At 43.9% G+C, this 15,862-nt stretch overlaps 1 protein-coding gene across 1 annotated transcript; it reads right to left on the bottom strand.

Moving 5' to 3' along the window:
• Nucleotides 1-8,771: 8,771 nt before the first annotated feature.
• On the bottom strand, nt 8,772-10,305 carry LOC148018774 (Acyl-CoA N-acyltransferases (NAT) superfamily protein). The gene is made up of 2 exons (XM_087701655.1): nt 9,619-10,305; nt 8,772-9,376 (listed from the first exon to the last, which is right to left on the bottom strand). Exon 1 carries the CDS (start codon nt 10,195-10,197, stop codon nt 9,649-9,651), a length of 549 nt encoding a protein of 182 aa, XP_087557781.1. The 5' UTR covers nt 10,198-10,305; the 3' UTR covers nt 8,772-9,376; nt 9,619-9,648.
• Nucleotides 10,306-15,862: the final 5,557 nt, after the last annotated feature.

The following is a 15,862-nucleotide window of genomic DNA, read 5'->3' as shown; positions in this document are numbered from 1 at the left end:
AGGTTGGGGGGGATCCGTCGATGATGAAGAAACATCTAAAATAGAACCATCAATCGGATCCTCAGAGGCCGAAGCCTCATCAAAGATCACATCCCTGCTCACCTCAACCTGCCGCGTCGTCGGGTCGTAAAGCCGATATCCCTTCGTGGTCGTACTATAACCAACGAAGATAAGCTTTCTCGACTTAGAGTCGAACTTCGTCTTCCTCTTCTTCTTGTCCACATGGACAAAAGCATCGCATCCAAAGATGCGAAAATGGGACACGGAAGGCTTCTTTCCAAAGAAAGCCTCATATGGAGTCATGTCCTGTAATGCCGAAGTCGGAGAGCGGTTGCGTATATGCACCGCTGTAGCCACCGCCTCACCCCAAAGGAAATGAGGAAGACTCCTATGCTCCAGCATAGATCGGGCCATCTCAATCATGGTCCGATTCGCACGCTCCACCACACCATTCTCTGATGGTGTGTTCGGATGGGAATACTCCACCCGAATACCATGATCCCTGCAAAACTGAGAGAAAAGGTGAGAAGTGAACTCTCCACCGTGATCAGCTCGAACACCACGAACCTTGGAAGTTGTTTGGGTCTCCACAAACACCTGCCACTCATAGAAACGGGAGTACGCCTCGCTCTTGTACTCCAAGAAATAAGGCCACACATAACGACTAAAGTCGTCCACAATCAGCATCAAATACTTGGCCTTCCCAAGGGAGGCCGTGCCCATAGGTCCGCAAAGGTCGATATGAACCAACTCAAGCGGAGAAGTAGCCCGCCTAGAAGCAACCTGCGGGTGAGGCTGCCGGTGTTGCTTGCCCCTCAAGCAGCTAGGGCACAAAGTGTGAAGAGGAGGGAAATCAGGAAGTCCCTCCACCATCTTCCTCCTAGAAGCCCGGCGAAGAGAATCGAGGTTCAAATGACCATACCGAGCATGCCAGAGCAGCCCAAGCTCATGGGAAGTCCGCACAGCCAAGGCTGTGAGCGTATAAAGCCCACCCTCTTGTGTACCTGTCCAAAGAGCATCACCTGTAGAAGCATCCTCCACTGTGACTGCATCCTGTGTAAAAATGACTCAGGTACCTAACTGAGTAAGACCATGCACAGATAAGAGGTTAAAACCCAAATCAGGCACATAGAGAACTTTGGCGGAGGAAGACCGCCTGTCAGAAAACATAGGTAAAGTCCCCACTCCTCGAACAGGAACTGTAGAATTGTCACCAATGGTGACTGTACCCCCTCTGGAACAAAGATCCTGAAGCCAATCCTGACGGAAGGTCATGTGTGAAGATACTCCACTATCGACGAGCCAAGGCTTCTCCTGAGTGGTAGAAGCTAGGGCAGTGTCTTCCTCAACAAAGAGATGCACAAACGCAGATTCTGTTGTGGCGGGGGCCGCCTTCGAGTCCTTCTCCTTAGGCTTCAAATGGGGATACTTCTGCCAACACTTTTCCTCGGGATGAGTGCCCTTCCCACAATGGGGACACTTGGGCTTCTTCTCCTTCGCATCCTTCTCGTCCTCCTCCTTCTTGTCCTTGGCATTCTCCTTCTTTTGTTTCTTCTTCTTGCCACCACCTGTGCCAGCCGTAAATGCCTTGGTGGAGCCACTGGCTCCCACCTCTTTGAGTCACTCGTCATGCTCCAAGACAAGCGGGGAAAGCTCCTCCCATAGGAGAGTCTCACGGGTCCTCGAAGTGATGAGGCTGGTGTAGAAGACATCATAACGGGGTGATGGCAGCTGAGTCAACAGAACCATCGCCATATCCTCAGACGATATCAGACGACCAAGAGAGGCTAGCTCGCCTCGCATATCCTCCATCTTCGTGATGTGCTCCTTCATGGAAGAAGAACCATCAAGACTGAGCATCCGCAACTTCTTCTCCAGGGAAATCTTGTGGGCAAATGTCTTGTGCTGATACAAAGACGCAAGCTTTGTCCATACTTCCGCCGCGGTCTTTAACCTGTGAACATGTACAAGAACAGAATCATGGAGACTCATAAAAAGAAAGGAACGGGCTCGAGAGTTCGAGAGTTGAGCCTATCCCATAAGGCTGCACGGTCCATAGAGGTGCCATCAGACGAATCCACGGGGGGTCAATCGATGGGCGAAGAAACAAGCTCCCAAAGATCAAAGGTATCAAGGATGCAAGCCACCTTGCATGACCATAGGGAGTAGTTGGAACCATCCAACTTGTCTTCCTTCGGAAAGGAAGGGAGAATCGGCACCTGGATAGAGGGAATCAAGGAAGGCATCCGCGCATCTAATGCAGTCTTCACGGAAGAAACCTTCACAGTAGATGGAACCCTCTGAGATGCATGGACGGGAGAAGGACGAGTGCGAGGAGGGTCTTCCCGATGTCGAACTTCACAATAGTCCCGCCTCCGCTCAGAGGAATGATGAGAAAGAAGCTCATCCTCTGAGTCTTCAAAGCCTGAAAACTGGTAAGACATCTTCCAATCTGCAAAATACCAAAGAAAGTTGTGCCGCTGATGAAATAGGACCAGCAATGTGGTCACCAACCACCAAGACGCAGGCAGAGAGTGCCTACAAACACCTGGATCTGCAAAACGCCCAGGAAACAGCCCGGACAGAGGTCGCCAGCAGGAAAGGAGCAGCCTGGGGTGGAAGCGACCTGCAGAGCAGCAAAACGCAGCCTGTAGGAAGGTCGCCCAGCAGTAGGAGAAGCCGCCTAGCTGCAAACGCAGGGATGCTGCGTCGCTGGATGACGTGGCAGCCCCTGCAATCAGCGTGGACAGCAAACGCAGGCTGAACAGCCTCCTGATGCAGTCGCCTGGCTGTTGTGGATCTGTTGGCAGCCTCCTGAAGCAGTCACCTGGCTGTTGTGGATCTGTTGGCAGCAGCAGTAAGGTATATCTCTCCTGAAGGTATGTCCTCCGTGCTCTCAATCAGGCGATGATACCATGTGAGAGTGCGCAGCGAAAGAAGAACACGAACACAGAGGAGAGGAGAGAGGAAGCAGAGAATGAAGGAAGAAAGTCTGCACTGACTGAGATGAATGCTGAATACACTGGAATGGACAGAACAGTCCCTGCACGCAGCCCGGAGCGTCAGTGAGGGAACCAGGACAGACTGGAAGCAGAGGCAGCACCAATGCCGGAGACGGAGACGGAGACGGAGGGAGCAGTGCTGTACCTGCAGAGAGTGAATGCTGGACTGACTGGGGGGGCTGCTATAAATAGCCCCCAGCCAGCAAACTGGCCGACCAGCCAAACTGGCCGACCTGGCCAGATTTGGCCGACCAGCCAGATCTGGCCGACTATGGCCAGATCTGGTCCGACTGCCCAGAAAAATGGGCAGTCAGGGCAAAAAACAGCCCAGTTTGGACTGGAACAAACCCAGGACTGTATGCTGCCTAGAGCAGCCACAAAACTATCCTGACAGAGCTCCTCTGTCTCCTGTCAGACTCTGATAGGAGCTCACAACCAGGAGATGACGGACTAAGACTGAAGAAGAGCAGGCTAACAAAAAGTTGGCACTGTTGTGAGCAGTCACAAAAGACTTGCCTTACAAAATTACTGTAAATGCCAAATGCAGCACCTGGAAACAGCCTGCCTACCTGCCACGGCCTCAAACTTACTACCATATGAACAGCGGTGTGTGCTTGGGGACGGCACACACCACCGCATGGATAAGACCAAACACGCGTCCTCACGCGTGAACACCCACTGGAAAATTCCCACAAACTCGTGCACGAACTAGGCACACAACACAGAGGGGCTCCCGCGTGACGCCATAGCTTGAAACTTCCTTGCTTAGTGTGACTACTACTAATGAAGTACAATTGAGCTAAATATGCATTAACTTCACTTAAACAGCCCCAAAACATGCTTGATTTAGGAAGAAACCTTGTTTATTTAAATGAAATGCATTCCTAGAGAGTGTCTGTATCCCATAAGTGTCAGAAGTGGTGCAGCAATGGAAGCATAAACATGTGCTGAAATAAACTGCTGAACACAAGACAAAAGAAAAGAAAGAGACAACACAATACAGATGAGAACTCAGATGTATGCTCGGGAAATGGAATCCATATACCAAGACATGAGACAGTATAGATACAATGTGGGTCACCGGCTGTGGAGGCACTGGCACCTGCTCCCTCTCTCCAAGAACTGTCCAATGATGAACGAATGTGGAGGAGGGAGGCTGACAATAAATAGGCCAAAATAAATACCCAAAATATGACAAGTCGGCCAGCATTAAATGCTGGCCGACTAGCTGCAAATAATGCCAATCCACAATAAACAATGGCAAATAAAATGCCTAAAATGTCTTTGTGCCCAGCCTACTGAACCACAAGTCCAAACTCAACCATGAGCTGACTAATCTGCTAACACCCTCTCTCAGATCATGGGTGATCTGATACAATACAATATGCAATGATAAGGTCACATCATAGTACACACAACAATGTCCATCATAGTAGAACCATGGATACCCAAGTAGTGGGTACGCAAGCCACTACATGTGACAATCCTCTCACCAATGCCGCAGCACATAAATGACCATGAATTCTCCGTCTTTGGCCAGACCGCCAAAGTGTCCCCTCATGTGAGCTCCAGACGAAAGCCACCCGCTCTCTGTCAAGAAACCAGCCCATCATGAACCTGGATGTCAATCCTAGCTCCAGGATTTGTACCCGCTAGACTTCGGTCGATGTATCAGGGATGTCCCTCTCTGGATCCTGTGCATCTATATAGAAATATAGATGAGGCACAACTGCCCCATCTCATTACCCTCTCACACTCCCTCTCTGGCACTGGAGAGTCATGAGGGATTACTGCATCACCACCACTAGAAAGCAGCTGAGGAAGGGGCCACTAAGCCCTTTCCACAATCCGAAGACGAGGATCCCTTCCACACCTTGGACTTCCCCTTGGCCGAAGGATCTGAGTCAGAATCTAAGGTAGAGGATGACTCATCAAAGGAGTCTGCATCCTGCTTCATCTTCTACTCCTTTTTCTTCTTGAAAGCCGCTAACTCTTTACAGTCCTTCCTTAAATGACCTTTCGTGCCACAGTGGTAGCACTAGGCCTTCGACTTCTTTATCTTCGAACCCCTCTCTGAAGCTGCAAAAGCCTCATGGAAATCTCCATGTATCGTATCATCAATGGATGTGCATGGAGCAACCATCTGTAGAGAATTTAGAAAAGAAGTAGAGAAAAGAGGGTATTTGGAGAGGGAACACAACCAAAACACGAGCACAGACTAGAAAAAGCTTTCACATACAATATAACCCAAAATCTGATCAAAATAAGACAAAGGCTGCAGGAAGACGTCTAAAAATCAATCAAAAACTGCCAAAAACAGCAAAAACGGCCTGATAATGTAAACACCCAGCCAGTAGGAAATGCTGAAACATCAAAACACAGGCTGAAACAGATGCGCAGGCTGTATGGATGCTGACATCAACAAAAAACGCAAGCAAAACACGGCACCTAGTAGGAGCAACAACCGCCTGATCAGCAAGAGGGAAAACAATCCTCAAATCAGCAAGAAAACACAGCAGAAACACAAATCCTAAAATCTGATACCATGTCAGAAGTGGTGCAACAATGGAAGCATAAACATGTGCTGAAATAAACTGTTGAACACAAGACAAAAGAAAAGAAAGAGAGAACACAATACAGATGAGAACTCAGATGTATGCTCGGAAAATGGAATCCATATACCAAGACATGAGACAGTATAGATACAATGTGAGTCACCGGCTGTGGAGGCACTGGCACCTGCTCCCTCTCTCCAAGAACTATCCAGTGATGAATGAATATGGAGGAGGGAGGCTGACAATAAATAGGCCAAAATAAATGCCTAAAATATGACAAGTCGGCCAGCATTAAATGCTGGCCGACTGGTTGCAAATAATGCCAATCCACAATAAACAATGGCAAATAAAATGCCTAAAATGTCTCTGTGCCCAGCCTGCTGAACCACAAGTCTAGACTTAACCATGAGCTGACTAATTTGCTAACAATAAGCACAAACCCACTTGGGAGGGCCCAAACTTTCAATAAATAGATATGTCGCCCTCCATTCAATCATAATCTCATTTTTGTAGGTTTCCGGAGTTTTCAGCTTGTTGCCCACACCCCGTTCACAAAGGACATCGCAGTCCAAGCTATCCATTGCAGTCTTCACTCATTTGGCGCCTGTTTCCAACCCTCCATCATTTTGCTGCTGTTTCCAGCCAAGCAACTGCTGATGTCCACCCATCCAACTATTGTACAGCTTGCCACATCAGCATGCTGCTGCATTTGCAGGCCCTAGCTGCCGCCCTACCAATTTTCTCTCTCCTCCCTGCTGCATTTTGCAGTTTTCTCTCTCCTCCAGCTGTCACCATGATCATCTTAGCCTACGTTTGCAAACTCTCTCCTCAGCCTGTGTTTACAGCACTCTAGACTGTCGTTTGCATCAGTTCCAACCACACACGCTGCATTTACTATTGTTCGACACTCAACGGCTGCCTTGCTGCAATTCGGGATCCGTTCGGAGTACAACACACAATCCAGCTCATTACCCCTGCCTTGATCCTTGAGATACATGAGTTCAAGGTTCAGTATTCATTCACTGCATAGTGTTTTGCTGCATGAGCATTGTATATTCAGTAGTCATATCACTTCATTTATTCTCTATGTTCATTGTCTATGAATCACCCTAACCCTAACTATGTTCTATCAATCTGTGCTTTGCCATACATTGTTATTTGTGTTTCTATTGTAGGGTATTTCTTCATAAGTACATGATCAACTATTGTTGCTTGCAAAAGTTGTTCTTGCAACACTAAAAGTCTTAAAGAAAGCCAGAGATAAAATTCTGGAAACAGTGGAGAAAGAACAAAAGAGCTAATAAGGACCTACCCTATCTTAGCAAGAGTAGCAATCAGTTCTTGCTGGTAGCATTAACATTTTGCTTCTATAGGATTGCACACTCTCTAGCTTGAAGTCACCCAAATCTGCGGCAATCCTAAGAATGGTATTTTTAACAGAAATTATCCACAAGGCCAAGTTGAGGGATGTACCACCAACATCTAGTCTAGCCTTAACTATGAGAATCCATCATTGAACTCCATGCCAAGTAGGAAAAAGTAATTTTTCCCTTCTACCTTCCAACTACAGAACCTCCTAGCTTCAATGATTTTTCCAACTGTTGTCGTTGGACAGAGATGATCTTGAAAACTTCATCCTGGGTAAAAATCTCTATCCTCCACCTTAATCTCACCAACTCCCCTAGATATGATTTCAAGAAGAACCTAATACAGCTGGAAAAAGCTTAATTGTCCTCCAAAGAATTTTGGAAGACACCAACTAATCAGCTAATTGATCTGAGAGAGTGGCAATGGAAAAGCAAGTCAAGAAACAATGAACGCAAGAAGAGAAGCTCACCTGAATAATGAAAAGAAGCGGATATGAGGCTCAGCCCCTGCACATGCTACAGCATGCAGCTATAGTGAGGGCACAGGGAAAGAGAAGGCAAGAGACTAACCTAAAATCTTCTAGGGTAGTGACCAAATCCTCTAGGACAAAATTGTGGGCCAAAAAGATGGACATGGCCCAAAAATAGGGAGAAAAGACAGCATGAAGTAACCAAAATCACCAGACCCAAACAAAGTTCCTAATGTCCCTCATTGACTCAATGTTGGGCTCACAACCAAGAGATGACCATGAACACAGTCATCCCCTCTCAAATCGTAGGTGTGCCTAAACTCCCAAGGGACACATATAATGAAGAAGTGAAGGCAATGGAAGAGCTTTCATAAAGATGTTGTGGGACAACAAACCAGTTCCAGCTATTTGCCCTGAGTGCGCTCCCAAACATAGTGATGCTAGATCTCAACGTGCTTCATGCAAACATGAAACACTAAGTTCTTGGCTAGTCAAGCAGCTCTGATTATCACCATGAGTAACTGTAGGTTGTGCCTACAGAAATCGAATTTCAGCCAAACTCCACCTAAGCCAAACAATTTCTTGGGTGACCGCACAAGCACCTGTATACTCTTGCCTCTAAAGAAGAAAAAGCAATCCTTATTGTCGCTTAGTGCTCCATAAAATAGCACCCAAACCCAAAGTAAAGCAAAAGCCTGTGGTAAATCCACAAGAGTATATATCACAGTTCACTTGCCCAATCTGCACATGTCCAACCTGTCAAAGATGCCCTCTCTCCATAGAAAATCCAATGTGTCGAGGTGTCTCAAAAGTGCCACAAAATTGTGAGAGTAAACAATGGAAGTTGATCGTGAACACACAGACTCCAGAGAAAGGGAAGAGAGAGACAAAGTGAATGCAAAAAAAGAAAGAACATATCTGCAACGATCTAAATCAGAATACAAGCCTGCTACAGCCAGCACCTGTACACTGTTGGACTGCATCAGAGAGGGTGCCAAAATGTGGCAACGAGTGAAAAGAATGTAGGCAATAAGAGAAAGAATGAAGGCAACTGATCTGATGGATGTCCAGCCTGAAAATGACAGCAGCCTAAAAGACATGGATCCCAAAACTGGCTCACCAGAGTACTTGTGCCATTGTCGCTGGCTGGTAGTTCAGCTAGTGACAGGACATTGAATGGTGGGAGTGACGGGCTCCATGGTAAGCAAGTCATGGGTTCCTTGATAGGACCAGACCAAAAGTAGTGGCATAGATTCTTGCAATTTATTTCATGGCTTGTTTCGTGCCTTTTGTGCACTTAGGAGAGATAAATTGGAGGAAATTTCACACCAAAGGTAGAACAAAGCATGATTGAGTCTGGACTTGAGACTTGAAGTACTTGCCTTTTCTCCCCAATAATTAATGTACGGCCTGTCCATATGGAGAGGGGGCTATGGTGGTGTACAATGCTGGAGATTTATTATCACTTACACATGGGAGTAACAATTGCCAAATGGCAGATGATGAGACTTCTTTCCCATCTACATGATGATGTTGTGGTTCAGAGGGGCAGGTTCAACAACCTATGAAATCTTCTTGCTCTAAATCTGAATGCACAAAGTGTGCCTGGTGGCTCTTCCAGGTTACTACTATAGACTGCTTAGACGTCTCCCGGGTTACAACTATAGACTACTCTCGATTTGAATACACAAAGTGTGCCTGGCGGCTCTTCCGGATTACTACTATAGACTGCTCAGTCATCTTCATTGTCTTTCAAAAGACAAATTCATGAGATCCTAGAACACACAGATGAGCACTAACTAAGTCACTAATCAGACCAACGGCGACAACCTACATAATCTGTTCAATGGATCCTTCCTGCTTGACTCCAGGTTGACACATAAAAGCTATGTATAATCAAAGAACACCACTATCAATAGTGTATAGCCTTGACTCATGAAGCAAGAGCATCGTTACAGAAGATGCAAAAAATCTTCATGTACCTGCAGGCAAATGTACAAGCCCATAAACCTTTTGCAAAATACGTTCACATACTGTAAAGCCAGATTGGCAGCCAGGAAATTCAATTTCATCACAGTTCCTAGCTTCAGACTTGAGTTTTATGCCTTAGCTACTGATACAGTTGATAAATAGCTCAACAATATTATTCGACTACACTATGAAGCTGGAAAAACTTGAGTTTCAACTCAAACAGCACCAGTGCTACATGGATAAAATGAGATACCCCGTGTTGGCTGTGAAACCCTAGCGAGGTTCAGCCTGCAGTATCTTTGCCTTTCTTTTCTTCGCCTTTGCCTTTCTTCTCAGCACCTTTCCCGTCGCCCTTTTCGGGCTTCTCCGGTTTCTCCTTCAGAGGTTTGCGCATGTCGTATGCATCTTCGCCGTCCGCATAATACTTGGCCTCCACATCATGGATCTTGTACCCTAAGGTTTCTGTGTAAAGGTGGAAGGCGGCTCGGTTGCTCTTCCGCACATGGAGGGAGACATACTCGGCCCCAAACACTTCCTGCATAGCTCGTTGTGCGGCATTCATCAGTTTGGTCGCCAGGCCGAGCTTGCGGTGAGTCCGCAGCACGGCCAGAGAAGTGATATGGCCATGGCATTCTGAGGATTCTTCCTCCATCTTGGCGAGGACATATCCAACGATCTTCTTGTTGTAATCCTCTGCCACGTACAGGAGCTGCGGCCATGACAATATGTGGTAGAAGTAGTACTTCATCTGATAATTCTCTGGGAGGCACAGCAGGTTGCATGTCTGCATAGCTAGCAGATCATCAACTGTGGCCTGCCGTATGCACACCATCTTCGGTTACAGAGGAGACCAGACCAACGACTGTGTATATGCATTAAACATTCAAATGATAAGAGCCAAGGATCGGCAATGGCCTCCCATATCTAGCGAGGGAATTAAATAACTAAGTTTTGACATGTGAACAAGAGTTATTAACCTTTTAAAAGGTGGAGGCAAGAAATAGTATGTAACTTTGCTAGTAAATAGATGAGAATCAGCTGAAAGCATTGGATGAAATGGAGGTGAAGAAGAAGATCAAATTAAGATCATTAGAGGCACCACATAAGAGCAATGGTTATAAGCATCCTCTTAAAAGATCGCGTGAGAACAATGATAAATGGACAGTAAAATAAGAGTGCGCATTGTATGCTAGGGCATTTTCTTGTGTTGATTTTTCTTTATCTCTTGTGCAAATTTTGATATTGATAAGGGGGGAAAACGAGCACTTGAAAAAATAAAAAGAAACTAACAAAGGAGAAAAACATGCAAAGTCATAACTAAATAGGGGTAATTTTTCCCATCAAGAAAAAACTAGACAGCACAATAACCATTGTTATAAAGGGCCATGCTAATAAAAAAACATGAATTTAAAACCCTCAATAAAGCCCCAAGAGGGGTGAGAGTCTAACCATTATTTAGGAAACTTTAATTTTGAGCCAATCACACAATGCCACATACTTGTTCTTAAATTGCATTTAAAGCTAAACACATAATGCCACATAACTATCCAAGTCTTAATCATAGTTGTGGGTAATACCTTTTTAGCATTTAGAGGCATGTGGTGCCTATAGCATGCCTTTTTTGCATACCAAAAGAAATAGAAAAGATGATACATAAAGGATCACAACCTATGAGCCATAGTAATACTTCAACAATCTAGGTTCAATGGTAAGGGATTCATTTTTGCCCTTGTGGGATCAAGTGTGGAGAAAAACTAAATATGGGCTCATGTTGTTGGTTCCAAAGGTAACCTAGTGTGTGCAATTTGTGGGTACTAAATCTCTTCTCATGAGTGATGCATTTCATGAGTGTCATGTTCAAGTCATGTTTTCTTTGCTTTCTAAGTGAGTAGAGTGAAAATTATATGTGTCTTGAAGTGTTAGGGAGAGTGATGTACATTTTGAGTCTACAAATAGAGATGAGAAGAAGGCTTGCATCCTTTTGGATCAACGAAAGGAGAGACTAGAGATCATGGAGCTCTTTGATGTTAATTATTGGAGATATTGGCAAAGGTCTAGTTTCCTCTATTTCTAAATGCCTACTATCTATGTAATGAATCAGGCCACTTCGCTAAAGATTGCTCAAAATAAATATCATGCTAGAAGGTATCAAGGAAGAGAAGGCACTTGAGACCTCCAAGTTGCAAGCCCTAAATTAATCCCAAGAAGTGTAAGCCATAAAGCCTCGTGTTACCCCTAGCTATTATCTATGTTTGCAAACCAATGATGCAAGCTTTATAGATCCATTGATATTATGCTATTGCTCATGATTATGCCCATGTAATGTTACAAAAAAGTTTGAAAATCTGCATCAATAAATCAACATAATTCCAAAGCCCACTATGATAGTGAAACCAATTAGCTCAATCCATATGCCTACTTTATAGATCAATATAATGCATGTTCCATAGTACACTTATCATGCTTAGGATGCTCATGATACCATATATGTATGCATTCATGAGTATAATAACTCAAAATGAATTCATAGTTTGACTTTCAAGCATTCATGCTATGAAATGTAGATAGTTGATGACATATATGCTTCCAATCCAAAGATATTAAGTAGTATGTTAACCTAAATAGATAAGGCTACAAATTTTTTGGTGAAAACCAAAAGTCAAAGGCTAGTCAAAGCAATCAAGGTCCATCAAAGGAGCCTAGGAGATTGATCAACAAACTAGGAGAAAGAACCAAGGCTAGATGCCCTCATGCATTGGAAGTTCGTATGCAAAAAAAATAATTTGAACATCTACTCATTATTTTGTCCCATTGTAATGTACTTTAATTAAAAGTGAAAGATGGGCTCACTCTTATGCACATTCTAACATCTCCCAAAAGTCGCACTTTGTTATTTTCTATTTATGTATGTTCATAAGACTCCCAAGGGAAAAAAAGAAGATCTATGAGCAAGTCCATCTATTGAAAAGGCTAAGAGCACGTATAAGAGAGGTGATTGGACCTAAGAGAGAGACTAATAGTTGAGGCTACCCACCTAGGAAACCCTGCATATAATGTGTAAAATGGGTAGAATGTCTTATTCTTACATGTGAAATTATGATATCAACCTTTCCTCTCTACCTTATTGCTTCCAACATAGCAAGAAAGTGAGATAGTGTGAGAGAATGAGGGACCAAGATAGCGTAGGTCTTGCTAATGACAAAAAGTGAAAAACAAAAAAGGAAAATCAAAGCAAGCTCAAGTGTAAGTGCTGGGAAATACTTTGGGAAACATACTAATTTTTTACCTTCACTTGGATTATCTTGAGGCACATGTATTTCTATGGTATCATTGTATTAGTTGTGAGAGCTAGGCTCATTCTCGTGCAAATTGCATTCTCCCATAAATTCATCAACCCATAAATGATACTAGTACTTCACATTAGGAGACCCATGCAAGTGCAAGTTGTCAGGGTGCCTATAAAGTGATGGTTAGGTTTGGAAAGCCTTGAACCTCCAGATGGCTTCCCAAACCTACAACAATCCCCAAACTGAAATTGAAATTTGAAAATTTCCCTCCTTTTCTATTTGACAACAACCACCTATGTGTCACTCCTCTCTCTCTCTCTCTCTCTCTCTCTCTCTCTCTCTCTCTCTCTCTCTCTCTCTCTCTCTCTCTCTCTCTCTCTCTCTCTCTCTCTCTCTCTCTCTCTCTCTCTCTCTCTCTCTCTCTCTCTATGTGCAACAGGTGTCCCCTTAAATCCAAACATCGCATGAACCTAACAACCCACAAAAATCCTTAGTGTAGCCCTCCCAAACCTTATGTCTTAGAAAAATCCCTATCCCCCCCCCCCCCCTTCTCCCCTAAAAAAAAACATTGACCCCCATATTAAGAGGAAGTCAATCCCCACCCCCAACAAACCTTATCACCCACGTTGAGGAACCCCAAATCACCCTAAGCCTACCACCCAAAACTTGAGGCTCCAAAAATTTTTGAACCCAATTTCCAAACCTTATCTATTGCCTTCTAAAACCCCTAACCCTCCCCTTAATGGCCCCCCTTACTTTGGTGAAGAGAGAGTGTCACACACACACACACACACACACACACACACACAAACACACACACACACACACACACAAACACACACGCACGCACACACACAAAGAGCTTGCCCTTCATAGTCCTAGCACCATATCCCCTCCCCCTCATCCATTGTAAAATGCATAATCCCTTATCATTGCCCCTTAAAACTCTAGGGCTTCGTCTAACAATTCTGCCTACCAAAAGTCTTAATGTTGCCTCTCACCTTGAGCAAAATGAGAGACTAAAGGGGAGAAAGAAAAAAGGGGAGGGGAAGAGGGAGGAGACTCACACACACATTACCCAAGATAATCCTAACACTATACTCCCCTTACCATTAAAACCCTAATCCCCTACCATTTCTCCTTAAAATCTTTCGGCATTACCACACAATTATGCCCACCATGAACTCTCAACCCCCTACTATCCTTGCAAACAATGAACTTGAATCTCACTTGAATTCCTTGAAATCCCAAAGCCCTTGCTCCCTAAATCCAATGATCTTAGAAAACCTAAAATCTATATCCCCAGAACTTAAAGAGAGAAAGAGAGGGGGGGAGGGAGAGCAAGAAAGAGAGAGAGAGAGAAAGATGGTAGAGAAGAAAAGGAGGGAGGGAGAAGAAGAGAGAGAATATGAACACATAGAGAGACAGAGAGAAGAAAAGGGGGGAGAGAGAGAAGAAGAAGAAGAAGAAGAAAGAGGAAAAGAGGGAGAGAGGGCGAAGAGGAAAGAGAAAATTCTTTTTTAAATTAAAGAGAGAAAGAAAAGAACAAATTTGACTTAGAGAGAGAGAGAGAATATATAATTTGAGAGAGAGGAAATAAAGGGAGAGAAGAAAAGGAGAGAGAGAGAGAGTTATAGAGAGATGAAAGATAAAATTTAAAAGAGAGAGAATAAAAAAATTAAGAGAAAGAGAGAATGAAGAGAGAGAGAGAGAGAGAGAAGAGAAGAAAAAAAGGAAAAAAGAGGAGAGGTAGAGAGAAGGAAAAGAGGAGAGAGGGGAGAGAGAGAGAAGAAAAGGAGAGAGGTAGAAGAAGAAGAGAGAGAATATGAACACATAGCAGCCTAGCATTCCATGTGTGCTGTCGGAGGGGTTTTTGTCAAAATGTTGTATCCACCGGGGATTAGAGGTAGAAGGAAGTAGAGATAGGAGATTGAAGAGAAGAAAAAGAATAGACAAGAGGTAAACACGATAAAGACAAAGCACAATTAATTGAATCAATATGTATTGCCAGAACCTTAAATCCTTTGTCTGGCACTACCCCTCAGAAACAAGCTCTAGGCATTAGATCTCTTAGAGCTTCTTCGTAGAACAAAGATGTGCATCAAAATAACAGCTCCTTCTCTGCTGCTCAAAACCCAAATTTGATGGATTCGTTGGCTTCGAATGAGGGGTAAAACCTAAGGACACCTAGTTAGGGATCTCTCTGTTCACTTCTTCGTCTTCTTCTAGTTCAAAGTGCAGTTTTCAGCCTGTCAACAATGATTGCGACGTGATCGATTTTGTCCATCTTTCTTTTTTATGAAAAATCCAATAACTGGTTGAAAAAGCAACTTGCTTTTTGCATGCCATCCTAATCTAGAAGCTTTTCTAGCTTTTTTGGATTTTTATAATAAATAATATAAAAATAGGCTAAAATTATCCAAAAGTCTAGTATTTTCGGATAATCCATGCCAAGGACACTAGCACTAATGACTCAGATCATCACATTGACTCTCTACATCAATAAGAAAGTTGGATGATGATGCACTTTAGAGTTTTTCACACCATGTCCTCGTAGTGGCACGACATCCACCCCCTTTGAATTTGCACATCCTCCGGTATGTGCCAAAATTCTAGTAGTCACCGGATTCTGAGTCCTCCTCATCCTCTACAACCATATCCTTCGCTTCTTCATCTACCATATCTTCCTAGCTAGCCCCTGTATCATAGCCATTATTTTCTTCCAATTCTGGCAACTCATAGGCATTAGATTCCCACCTCTTGAATAATTTGATTATTTTCCCTCCTACTGGAAGTTTTATGGTTATCCCATCCAGTTCATTTAATGCATAAGTAGCATTATCAAACACATGTCTTACCACATAGGGTCCAAACCATCTTTTGAAAACTTTACGCATGTGGCACTATGGTGGTTGTCTAAACTACTCTCATAAACCAATACCTAATCCCCATCTTGTATGGTTCTTGGTCTCAGTCTATGTCTTTTGTCAAACCGTTTCTTGTTTTGTATCCTTGCTACCCTTAATTTTGCAATTGCTGCCTCTATGTATTTTGACTTTCTTTCAAACTGTCTAATGTGCAAGGCCAATAACTCCTTTCGATTCAACTCCTCTTCCCAAGGTAGCACACTCCATGTGACTGCCATCTCTTCTATAGGCATGATAGGTTTTTACCATACATCAATTTTGTAGGCATATATCCTATAACAAC

Source organism: Lygodium microphyllum, chromosome 20, assembly GCF_053477565.2.
Source record: "Lygodium microphyllum isolate KBCC chromosome 20, Lygodium_microphyllum_v1.1.10, whole genome shotgun sequence".
In the NCBI taxonomy this organism is placed as follows: Eukaryota; Viridiplantae; Streptophyta; class Polypodiopsida; order Schizaeales; family Lygodiaceae; genus Lygodium; species Lygodium microphyllum.
This window is presented reverse-complemented; position numbering and strand designations above follow the sequence as displayed.

Coding starts and splice junctions, on each gene's coding strand:
- LOC148018774 (XM_087701655.1), bottom strand. CDS start 10,197: ATGGTGTGCATACGGCAGGCCACAGTTGATGATCTGCTAGCTATGCAG.